Here is a 13,062-nt window from a genome sequence, read left to right as displayed (position 1 = left end):
GAACAAATCAGCAGACAAGCGATTGTACAAGTTTTCTCAAGCTTTCAAGAATTACCACCATTTCATCATGGATAATCACAGTTAATAACCCTTCTCATTAAGGAGACGAGAATCACGGGTCATTAATATTGTTAATATCTTCTCCCTTTCCTTCTCTTCTATCTCTCTTATTCCCCCTCTCTGCGTGCCAGAGGGAGTGGAAACAAAAGGATGACTAAAAAAGAGCTTAGCGCGACAGTGATTAACCGATAGGGGTAGATGGACTGTGATGAATCAAAGTTATCTCTCAAATCTTAATAACTGGAATTAGCCCCTGATTAGATGAGCTTTGGCTACAGCAGGGAGTAGTCGGCATTTTCACTTCAAAGAATCCCGCACATGTAAACCTGTTCCCCCTTCCACTGCAGAGCAAAGCCAAAAAAAAAGGAAAAAAGATTCAGTGAGGCAAATAGGCCAATGGAATAAATTACAAAGGGGGTCAAAAGAGAGCTGAGAGAATGAGGAAAGGCAAAGATAACATAAACAACAACGTTACACCTGTTCTCCCAGAATTTGGTCATTGTCGCACCTTTTTTTCCGGTTTATCTCTCTCTTTCAGTTTTCCTCTTCCTCTAACATGCTCGGGGTCCAGTGGGAGGTGTCAGAGTCTCTGTGACAGGGTCATAATGACAGTGGCACTCTCCTTCATTTGCATATGTTTGCCATTGTCACAGCGGTCAAGGAATGTCATGTCGAGATTCCTGCATGCTTAAGTAATGGCATGTTGTCCCCACGAGGAACTCTTGCCCCCGTATCATAATCCCAGCATGCATAAAAGAGAAAAAAAGACTGAATTAACATGACAATCAGCTGATTCTAAAACAAATGTTGGCATTTTTATCCCCTGCAGAATTTTAAAAGACTCATCTGTAGTCAGAGGAGCAGTACGCTGGCATGACGACACTGTGGGATTGATTTACGGGTTTATATGACCAGAATGACAGAACATCCCACTGTTCAGTTATCAGTTTTCATTTGGTTCAGGTCTTTATCTTAGTGATCAATAGCAATCTCAAAGAAGTCGTTCAGTTTGGAGGGTTTCTAATAGAATGTATGTCAATATCACTTTGTTCAGACAACTTCAGAAGAAGAAAACACAGAGAAAAAAGTAGATGAAAAAGTTCTTTGGTGTGTTTTTGATGGGGTCAAATCAGCACAGTGTCTGTTCTCACTAATAAACGAGTCTAAACACCAAACTGGATGCATCCCACAAGTTAATCCAAATTTTGACACCCAGTCTGGAGTAATTAGTCCCAGATGTAAATATCTGTTATGCAACAAAAGCAGCAACAGCACTGAAACAGACAATTATCTCCTCTTATGGCGTTGGCAAAATGCTATGAGTCTAACCATGTGTAACTGATGGCTTTTTCACAGGGCCTCCAGGCTTATTTGGATGTGCTTTTGCTTCTTTATTTATTTATCTGCGTTTTTACCATGCAGAGCCCGAGCCCAGACGGAGCTGTGGCTGAGACAGACAGGTTCATTACATGTCACCGGAGTTCAAAGTGATCCTCTGTCTACTCTGTTTATTAAGTGGCGCTCCAGCGTCTCTGAGGTATAGTAACACTCGCAGTCGCACCGCTAAGAGCAGTCCCATCTCGGTTGCAAGGCTCCGTGTGCAGCGCCTCCGCTGCAACGTAATGAAGAAATCAGCAAGGGATTGAGGAAAATGAACTCTCTTTCTAATACCTCCATCCAAGGCCGCGGAGCAAATAAGTGCTCCCAATAACGAGGAAAAATCACGTTAGAGGGGATGAAACATATGTGACATGTGAAAACGATTAAGCCTCTCGGAAAAGAGTGGCAGAAACATGCCCGAAATCTAAATTGACTCGGACGCGGAGCGAAGACACCGAGTGTTTATTTCCATGAATTGATTTTTCCACAAATGAGGTGGAAAAATGGAAAGACGGGAGTTTGCAAGGGAGGAAATGTGAGACAAAACAATAACCCTCTCCCCAGCCTATTTGAAATCATAAACCTACTCTAGTGGTGAGGAAGACCGGGGTGTTGTTGAAATGGGGGTGTGTTGTGAATCTGCATCAAATTGGGCTGCTTCTGCACATCTCCCCGCTCCCTCTCTCTCTATCCCTCTCTCTCTCCCGACATGCTGCTGTAATTGGTTGACTGGGGGGAGGGGAATAGCCGCTGCACCAAATATGTGCCTCATCATGAGAAACTCAGCTGAAGGTGTTTTGTTTTTGTTGTTGTTGTTTACCTCTTCTGAGTTTCTCTTTTCTGGCTCACCTTGGATTCACTGTGTGGCATGTGGTTGTAATTAACACATGCTGCAGCCTCTGGTGAGTGTTAACAGAGAGACTTGGAGTAAGATCATGTGGCTTGCCTAATTAAAATGGACCCGGCTAGACAGCCTTTATTTATGCGCCTTCAAGACAAAATGAATGCCAGTTGCCTGTGGAAATCATCTCAGGCCGTCTTTTCGCCTGCCTGCCTGACTGTCTGTGTGCGGGGCACAATTAACTGAGCATCAGCAGCAGAGCCGGGGACAACAAGAGGCTTTCATGCAGCTGGCTGAAAACCACTGTGTTTCGTTTGTGTTGCATCAACTGATTGCCGTACGTTGGCCTCCGCTCAGCTGCATTACACTTTTCACTATAAACTCTGCTCGGCTTGTGCTGTGACGGCCCAGCGGGATTTGTCACAAGTTTGCCACAGTCACTGTCAGGAGGTCATTAAAACCAAATGAGCATTGTTCTAGAGAGGAACGCTCAGCGCATGATGCTGTGGTTGAGACAAGAACAATTTTACTGCACTGAAAAGCTAAAGATTCACTTAGAAAATGTTATGTCATCTGTAATCTGACAAAGCAAGAAGCTTGTGTACATTTTCCATGAAGGAATGAGGCAGTGATGCTTTATGTTAAGTCAACATTTAACTGTTTGTGCAATGCAGCTCTGCTCATAAATCTCTTCGAATTGCCTAGTGTATAGAATCAGGAGGAACTGCTCGAGACTATTAGTGTCATACAGTAGGAGCCGTGTAAAGTAGGAAGGCCTTCGCTGAAAAATGATCCAAGCTGCGTGTGACCGAGCTGAAGCCATAAAGCTGCCCACTCCATCACGGCAGAGATCGCTGAGATTGATCAGCCCGCTCCCATTTGAGTGATTTCCCTCCGGATTCAATGCAACGCAATTAGTCGCCTGCTGTATTTTGCCTTTGCGTTGCTCTCTGACCCTCCGTCGGCACGTATGAGTCAGTGCAGCACTCTGCCGATATGAGTTCCTCCTAACAGCTCCTGTATTTGCACAGCCCATCTCCACTTGGCCTCTCAACACCGTCCCTCCCAGCGCCGCTAAAGAGGATCACGGATTGCTGGCGAGCGGCCAAGACGTTGTACCTGCTGAGATGGAATATAGCCTTGACCATGTATACTGGGGTTAGCACCAGTGAAAGTCTGTGTCTCTCTCTGAATGCTGGATGCCGGGAGTTTCTCTCAGACTGCCAGCCTCAGCAGTGGGCATTGCCACAAGGCCTCCCTGACCTCGTTGGCTCCTGATGCTGACTGTAAAAACAAAAACTCTGCTCCAAAAGTGATCTCCTTAAGTAAGGATGTCCAATCCAATTTTACACAAGGAGAGTGCTTAAGATTAGAGATAGTGTTTTTTATTGTGCTCTTCAGTAATAGGAGTAGAAAGGGTGAAAGGAGAGATGGAGGGAAGGAGGGAGAGAGGAATGGAAAGGATGGGAGATCGATAAAGGCTGCTCTCTCTGGTTGCCTTTATTCTTTGTCGTCGTGTCCGTGGAGACGAGGTTTAGGCATCTCATGGCAGCAGGCCATGTAAGGGGGGCATTAAAGTGCCGCAAAGGGACCTGCTCTTTTCCCATAAACAGGCCTGCAGGTAGAGAAACACTTGCAAGGATCCCAATATAACGAGGAGCCGTAGCGCTCGTTCACGGCCATAATGAACAGCAGTCTCTTTCAGTGGAATGAGATGTGCTGTGTACCTGACTGGTTTGTCATGGAGGGCTTTTCATTAGGCACCATGGATTATCTTGACGACGACGAGTCAGCCCCAGCAGAAAGGGCGCACGGTCGCACTGGGGCGAGCACAACTCCCCTGATTTGCACGGGCCTTTTTTCTTCTCCCAGTTCATTTCCAGTCGAATAACTCGTTTGTCACATACATCAGAGGAAGGCGAAGATCATACGAGAGCCAGCGTTACTTTGTGTTTCACTAATGAGGCCTGTACTCTCCGCCTCCTTGCTTTTGCCTTTCTGCTTTTTGAAACAGCAACGACATGGTGCTACAACGCTTAAGTAGTTTTCTTTCTCCAATACTGAGCTCTAGGCTGTTATCCTGTTTGTGTGTCACTTGGCTCCGTCTCAGTCCTTTGCACTTGTTTAAGGCTCAAACCGCTACAGACCTGACACAGATACACTGGCCCTGTGTGCCCTGTGTGCGTAACCATTCAGATTCTGACTGACCCGGGCACAGAGGGAACACTCGAAGGCAGATGATGATTTAGCAAGTTTAGTAGAAGACGTCATGACAGATGCAGAGCCGAGGCATGAAGAAGATACAGAACAGTGTCCAATACTTGCTAGCGAGGAAAGTAAACTAAATCACAGATTTCCCTAAACCAAGCAACTGTCAAATAAATAGCTGAAGAAACTGGAAGCAGAAACTCTCTTACAACTTGCTCATCAGAAACAGCAGACAGAATAAAGCACCAAACAAAATGTGATTTTCATTTTATGACCACACAAGGATTCACAGAGAACAAGCTAAGAATACAGTCAACACCAGCTGCTGATCAATGCCTCAGTCCAAGTCTACACACAGTGTGATTGTTGACATGTTAACATGTTTACACTAGTGTCCTGAGTTTAAGTCTAATCCTGGTTTGATCATTTCTTGGATATGATTTTGGTACACCTCTCAGCTGCTTTGTCATTTTTGTTCCAACTGAGTACCCTCAACAGTTGGGGGCAAACCTCTTTTGGTCTCAAGCTACCAGGACACTAGTAAAGAATGAAAAGAGCAACAATACTATTTATCTTCAGATGCTTACCTTCATTTCAACACGCAGTCATTTTTTGCTTTATCATATTGACTTGAGAGCACACCTGTGCACATGGCAGTGGTGTGAAACCCAAAATAGCACTGTGTTGGTGGGGACATGTTGCTTCAGGTAGCAGTTAGAAGATGAAATATGGTCCAGGAAGTCCAATTTAGGGCTGAGCAACATATCAATATTCTGACAATATCATGATATGACACTGGATATAATCTTAGATTTTGAATAGCATAATATTGTCAGCGTTGTCTTTTTCTGGTTAGTAACACATGGTGTAAACTCATCATCTCATCGCCCAGCTGTAGTCCAATTTATATGATACATCCATGAGTATAAAGGTGCATCAGATGGCAAAACACTGCACTGCTGTTTGAAATACAGTGGACAGAATTTTACAACCCACTGCGACAAACATTTTATCTTCAGTCTCCCCAGTGAGGTACACATTAGAGAACACAGCTGACATCAGAAAGTAATCTACCAGCAATATATGCTTGCATGAATTTGATTGGACAAAGCAGGGCATTGCAGGATGAATGCCTTACGGCAAAGGTTGAGACAGGTTCAACCTTTTTGCAGCGTGACCCTGCGTTGTTTTGCCCGAGGCCTCTGCATCGAGACCTTCACTCCTAATGAGGAGTCTGTGTTTTTGCCTAAGGTGCCACAGGATCCAGGATTAAATCAGAATAGCCGAGCTAGCATAATGAGAATTCCCCAAACTAGGATAAAGGTACCTCCTGCATTCTGAAACCAGGATTTGTTACATGATGGTGTTTTCCTGATCATAACCTGGGAATTAGTGTAAACACACTCGGTAACACTAATCAAGACCGTGGGTCGCGATCTTGACAGTGACTTAATAAAAGACATAACTGAAGCTTTGATCTCCTTAATGACATGAGCAGTGTTTGAAGTACAGTAGAGCACAGCACCTCTGTGTTTCCAGGCTGCTGCGCTTTCTGTCTCCGCCGGACCGCTGAGCGTTGACGTGTTGATGGGTTGCTCGGGCTGGTTAAAAGGAGGACACAGGATCTGGTAGTACTTTCAGCTGTCATACCAGGAGGTGCATCTTTTTTTAGGTAACCAACCCCATTCTCCTTTTAAAATGGGCGCTTAGAAGTTGAAAATTGCCAACATCAAGAGCTTCCTTGAATTAGGATGCCCTGCAATGCAAGTGTGTTATATAATGCCATGACTGGAGGGAGAGGAAAAGTAGAGCACAGGGGTAGAGATTAAAAAAGTTTCTGCATAAAAAGAGAGGGGGGGAGGAAGAGATGAGCATGAAAGGGAAAGGGGGGAGGAGGGATTGAGGGAGAGACAGAGGAGATAGAAATACAGTATAATGAAACAGAGAAGGGGGATTAGGTCAGGCAGGAGCGAGGGTCCACTCCGACAGCGGGTGCAGCCTTGAGGCCCCGCAGGCTGCAGGAAGCTGGTCAATCCCTCTCCTCTCTCAAGGCTTCTCTCTTTTTTCATTTAGATAATGGAGCATTTCCTTAATTGGCAGAGCACAGTTTAGGCCGAGGTTTGTTTGCCAACACGTCAGAGTAGAATTATTTCCACTACATTTACAGCATAGTGTTGCTCAGCTCTCTCATTAAAACCACAGCCTCTTCTTGCCCAGATAGAGCTTTCTGTGGAAGTCTGCAGAAAGAGGCCAAACACCACAGCAGCAAAAAAAAAAGAATATAACACATTTATCTCCTATCTCACCATCCCCAGCCAGCTTGTAAAGGAAGAGACAGAAACTTCTCTATCTGTTTACTGTTATTGTTTTTCTCCAATCATAAACCCTTACTTCTGGCTGCCGTCGTGTGCCTTTTCCTCCTTTTCTCTTATCAAAAGAGTTATGCATTGAGCTCGCATGATCTGTATCTTTAAATTTGATTGAGGGTATTTGCAGGGGGTGTTATTGGATTTCAGTGTTATTGTCTCACCTTTTCCCTCTGTGTTTTTAATGTTGGGATGGATATCCGCTCCAGCAGCACTGATCTCACTGTTCTGCTCATTAGTCTTGGATTCGCAGAGCCTAGCGCTTCGCAACAATAAGACATGCACTTCTGTAGTCCAGCTATTACTGAGTTTAACAATGTGCACCAGCCAGAAAAGTCCATTATTTCTGCAGCTCATCATCTCAAGCATCCACACGAGACAAAGGGTCTGTGAAACTGCTTCATTGCAAAGGGCCATCTATCACTTAAGTCAGGAGCAGAGACTAAAAAACATATGTGGTGCAGATACCACATACTGTGTGCTCTGTAAAAGCATATGGAAGAATAGGAGTTTTAAGAAAAAGACTGCGGCTTGGTTTCAGACTTATTTTAGGGGACCAACTTAGAGTATTTAAAACTGTCAGGTCCAAAAAGGTGGCATCAAATTATTGGTCACATTCTAGTTTACTTATTCTTTTATTGGAAACTTCTCGATTTTGCTTGTGTTAGATGTAATATTACATTGCCAAGTGCTTGTAGTTCTTGTACGGCTACTTCAAAATTGAACCTGGGTGCATTTGAGATTTCAAAGAGGTATGGAAAAGGCACCAGATAAGTATCCTTATTTCGGCACCTGTTACGAAAAATTCCAAATAATACTCGAGAAACAAAGGCAGGGATAGTGAGCGGTAGGAGAGCTCATAAAATGAGACACAGGTTAATGTTTAAAGTAGGAAAGTGGAGCTCGGAGAGGGAGCAGCTGCTAGTTTAACAGACCTGTCATTGGAATCAAAGGCCCTAATCAAAATTTTATCAATTAATTGATCTTTCCTCTTGTGCTTTGCCACGAGTGCAATTGAGATTCCCCCTGACTCTTGCCCCTCCAACAGCGAGCCATGCTCTACAACATAAACTGTGTTCATTAGCAATGATCAAGGAATTCTCTAATCTGAGCTGAGATATGATATGATGGCTGTTTCCCCCTGACTTAGTTAGTTTGCAGGACAACTCTCCCCAGTCGCCTTCCGAGCGGCACTGGTGAACTTGCACGTCTTTCATGCTGCTCGTAGGAGTCAAACAATGTACTTCAACTTTAATCTCAACTGAAGTTCTAACGCTTGTCTCCTGTTGTGCGTGTCTCGCAGGGTAACCAAGAGGCCACCAACCCCCCAGAAGCGATGGCCCAGCCGTACACCCCAGCCCAGTACCCACCTCCCCCACAGAATGGCATCCCCGCAGAGTTTGCGGCACCGCACCCGCTCCCAACGCAGGACTACACCGGGCAGAGCCGGGTTCCTGAGCACGCCATGACCCTCTACACGCCCACACAGACGCACAGCGAGCCGGCCGGCACTGACAACAGCACGCCTGCCATCACCGCCACCACGACCGCACCGGTCAGTGTCCTTCATCATCTGCAAACACTGTTCTCAACACGCTGTCAGCAAGTAAAATATATTACTATCACTTTTTTTACCTTTTATTTTCTTTTTTAAGTTGACGTTAATAATGCTTAGAGAAAAAAGTATACTGTACTGTTCTGTATGTATGTCAATTTAACATTGCCAAATTGTGATTTTTGCCATTAATGGGATAGTTCAGCTCTTTTGAAATGGGGTTGTATGAGGAATTTACCCATAGTCAGTGTATTACATATACTACATGGCATTTGGAACACCCCCAAGTTGGAGAAGCAGGCAAGTCTAATGCCACATAAGCTAAGCAATGTACTGCTGTGGATGAGGGAAGCAGCAAAATGTATTTTTGCCACCCACTGCATTGAGAATATTTTCACTGCTTTACCTTAACGCAGATTGCCTGAGTTGCTGGTCCATAGCTGCCTCGGTTAGTGAGTTTGTTTGTGTTATTGTGTGACTTTGGTGAATTGGATCTAACCCTTTTAAGTCAAACAATAACACAAACAAACCAACCAATTGAGGCAGCGGCAGACCAACAGGTCCTGTGTACAGCGATTTTAAATTGCCGTTTTCCTCAATTGAGTCTGGCTTTGAGGAGAGCGATATAACGGCTTCAGTTCCCCATCTGAAATTGTCATCTGAAGGCAAGGTAAAGCATGGAAAACATTCTAAATATAGCGTACACTTAAACTGATATTGATTTTTTTGAGGTGCCTAAAATATCTTTTACTCCTGCCTCCATCCACAGCAACACATTGCTTAGCTTCTGTGGTGGTACTCCTGTCTGCTTCTCTAAAATGGGGGCACTGACAGCCATCTACTGTATGCAATACACTGACTATGGATAAGTACCAAACCCCAACCCTAAGCACTTCAAAAGATGTGAAATATCCCTTTAAAGGTATACTATGCAGGATTGTAGGTTACTGTGTGTAAACATGCTTGTCAGCATACGTGAGAGTAAAGCCAACCCCAGATTCACTCTGGTTTGGCGTTTCGCCTCACTACATTTGCGTTTTTTGGTGCTGTGTCTCTTGGATACCTCCGGCTTATGATCTAGCACGTAGTTGCTACCTTTATTGTAAAGGCCTGACCCTGTGTGTTTATACATTGTTTTTAGGAAAGTCCTGCATAGTATATCTTTAACAACGGAGTCAAGTCAACATGACGGTGGCTTCTGTCTCACACCAGTTTGAGACAAAGACTAAATCTTCTCATTTCCTGGTACATGTTTCCCCTCCCTGACTGTTGTTTTTCTTAAGAAAGTCTCTTATTGTTCTTATACTTGTTCTCCTCCTATTGTCTGCCATTGCCTAAAGCCTGAAAGCTTCAGCACTATTTGTGCTGGAAAAAATATCCACTCTTTCTGTTCTGTGCCATAGAGCAACAACACTCTGTGTTGTACAGAAACTAAGAACATTTACAGATTTGTAAAGGGTTGCTCTCAATGTTAAAAGCAGTTTAAATGATACACACGGTATCTTCCCATCAGTTCAATAGTGTATAGCATTAACATTCCCACGCAATTAAAATGGCAATGAATTAATAATAATTGCAGTATTAATTATACATTAAATAAATCATAATATTATACAGTTATTCATGATTTTCACCAAGGTATGTCAAAAAAGACTTAAGAGAAATAATTATGGTCCTTCTATTTTATCACAATGTATATTTAAATGTGCAAGTGTAGCTTCATAACATTTACCGAGAGTTGCATTTGGAGTCCATCTGAGCCCCCACCCTGGACACATACAGTTTTAAAGTGATTTTTCAATTTTTATTTTTTATTTCAGTTGACAATTTGGATATTCTCTGCATCACAAACATGAGAAAATGACCTTTCTTAGTAAAAAGTGAGGGTTGAGAGTAAAAGTAATACTGGGAGTGAGTATAACAGCACTAATCATTAGTAAGCAGCAGAAGACTTTGATGTCATGGCAATGCTTTGTGCTTGACGTAGGAGGTGAATTTGGTTGAAAATATGCTCATAAAATGAAAGTGCATTTCTGAAGAGCCATTTGGGGCTCTCTAAAAAACATGTAAGCCCGCGCTGTTTTATTTATTTGCGTGAAGGAGATGTGACATGCTGTAGACATGAATGATTCAGGATCTCTGAAACGAGGACACGCCCTTCTCCCCTGATCTTTTCAGTCAGTTAAAGCAGAAGAAAGATGCAACTTTCTCCCCCAGCCAAAACCAACTGCCGCTCAGTCAAATCAGCTAATTATTTCTAACTGCATCCAAATGTTTGAGACATTTTTTTAGACATAAGATATTATCTACTGTGTGACTGTGCCAGGACCTGATTATACTCCTTCTTTTACTTGTTCTCTCCTCACCATAAGATTGCAGATGTTTAAAGTATTGGCACTCCTCGTGGAAAACAAACCCCTGGCAATGCTGCATGTTGAGATACACGGCTTGGGACTGAGTGAAATTCTAAATTATGTATTATACATTTTATTCTTGTGTACTGATACTCTGATATGAAATACCTTGACCTGGGATTTACCTTCACAAGAGGCAGATGCAGATAAAAGGGAGGACGACTTAGCTCCAAACTTTTAGAGACGTGTCTAGAAAGACGGATAATGCTGGCAGAGATGAAAAAAATAAGACCTTCAGACCTTCTTTTCTCCTTTAGCATGAAAACACCTGCTGGGAGAGGTCACGGCGAGGCCACAGCCCTCCTGAGAGGGATCTGGGTCACTCATAAAGAGCATTGTTAATAACTCCATTTGCCGAGCCTCGCAATTACCACACAGCTACGGACATTTGGTGGCAGAAAAGTGCTTATACGGCAGAAGCAGAGCCATAGCATCGCACAGCGCATTATAGTCGGCCTGTAATGTAGCAATGTTTGATTTGAAGATTTGTGTGACGCTCTCCAACTGCTCCATGGTTATGCGCCGCACTTACAGTAATGGCTGACACACAAGAGAGTTTAAAGTGAGGAGAGACTTGGCAGGAGGTTCAGCCTCCTCCTCCTTCCTCTTCCCCCTCCGACACTGTACACCACTCCTCCACTTGCTATCTCTCACTGTCTCCTCTCTCCCTCTCTCTCCATTTCGCATTTGATTTCATTTTATCTGCTCACCCGCTGTGAAGAAAGCCCAGAGATGGTGGCCATGGAGAGATGAGAGCTCGCCTTGCTTTCCTTCATGCTTCTCCCCTCTTGCGCCGTCCCCGCTTTCCTCCATCGTCATTCTCTGCATCCACACTCTCCCCACTTCCACCCATCTTTTCTCAGGGAGGACAAAGGGATGAGATTAGTGGGGTGTAAACAGAGAGTCTAATCCTCAGGGGCCGCTGGTGTAGTGTCGCCCACCGCTGAGTTCCCCAGCTTTAATGACAGACCCAGCCTGTTTGCTCTGGGTGCCACAGACGGGCCCGGGTGCCTTTGATTAGGGCACCCTGCAGAAACACAGATTGAGGGAGCAGATCAGCTACTCACTGCGACTCTCCCTCCCCCTCACCCTCCTCCCTAGGCTCGACTCTGCTGCGCTCAGCTTCTCTACCCCACGAAGACGCTTTACTCTGCACATCTTCTCGACTTAAAGACTTAAAAAGAGTCAAGAGAGAGTGAAAATTCAGTGAAACGTATGGATTCTGTGTGAATTCCCTGCAGAGAACGGAGAGTGTGTATGTTTTAATGAGGCACGGGGACTCTCTTTGCCTCTCCTCTCTGTTTCTGTCTGTGTCTACCAGTCCCCTGTCTATACTGGGAAGGTGGCGTTGTCCAGAGCCAGACCTCTGGGACCTCACTCTGTGCCATGTTCAAACAAGCGGACTTGAAAGCAGGCGACTTGAGGAAGAGAGGCAGCCCCCAACTTTTCTCCAAATCCTTAGAGATGAGGGTAGCAGAGGGCTGCCAGGGAGCTCTGCTGGAGAAAAAAAAAACTGAGCTCGTTATCTGGCTCAGTTCAAATAGTCTGAGGTTTGGTTGAATTTCATGAGTAATCATTCTCTTTTCAGATAACAAATTAAGGCAGTGGCGTTAGGGCAGCACTCAATTCCAGATTTTTCACAGCCCGTGTCAGCGGCATGAAGACTTTCCAAAGGGTATTCTGGGGGACTGTGATAACATAGACACACACACACACCAACACACAAGGGCATGTAGAAAACACGGGCGAGCACATGCAAACATTCATACATACACGCACACACACTCTCCTCTCTCGTGGGCCATGTTTAAGGGATTGAGGCTCCACCAGGGTGTAGCTTTCAGAGGCGGTGCTGATGGCAGCATCTAGGCCGCCATTAAAAAGAGGATGACTGTGTTATCTGGAAGTGGGAGGAGCCAGTGATATTCCACCACTGTAAACTCCCATTTTAAAGGTACAGATATCTGCAATGCCTTCAACATATAAAACCTCTCCTAGATAATTTAAAGGATAGGGCTGGTGTCATTCTGTATATTTATTATGATCAACAAATCTCATGAAAAGCCCAAAGTAACAATGTGTTAGTCTGTCTCTTAAAATTTCTGACTTCTCTACCCTCTAAATATTAAAAAACAGCTCACAAATAAGTACTTTCATTTTCAAAAAATAGTCTCAGTTATTTCCTAAATCTCAAAAGTCACTAGTTTTTATTAAACAGACAGGTGGAAATAGTCCTTT

The 13,062-nt window shown here is 44.2% G+C and overlaps 1 protein-coding gene across 4 annotated transcripts in view; it reads left to right on the top strand.

Annotated features, from left to right (window-relative positions):
* Nucleotides 1-13,062, top strand: part of LOC126404819 (RNA binding protein fox-1 homolog 3-like) — a 457,207-nt gene that overhangs the window by 408,148 nt on the left and 35,997 nt on the right. For 2 of the 4 annotated variants that reach the window (XM_050068158.1, XM_050068155.1), the window contains exon 7: nucleotides 8,159-8,461. In XM_050068158.1, coding sequence (XP_049924115.1) covers nucleotides 8,159-8,461 — 303 coding nt within the window. The remainder of the gene's footprint in view (nucleotides 1-8,158; nucleotides 8,462-13,062) is intronic. The other 2 variants (XM_050068156.1, XM_050068157.1) reach the window with 1 other exon arrangement.

Source organism: Epinephelus moara, chromosome 18, assembly GCF_006386435.1.
Source record: "Epinephelus moara isolate mb chromosome 18, YSFRI_EMoa_1.0, whole genome shotgun sequence".
Taxonomy (NCBI): domain Eukaryota; kingdom Metazoa; phylum Chordata; class Actinopteri; order Perciformes; family Serranidae; genus Epinephelus; species Epinephelus moara.
The sequence above is the reverse complement of the archived record's forward strand: the minus strand, read 5'-3'. Positions and strand labels throughout refer to the sequence as shown.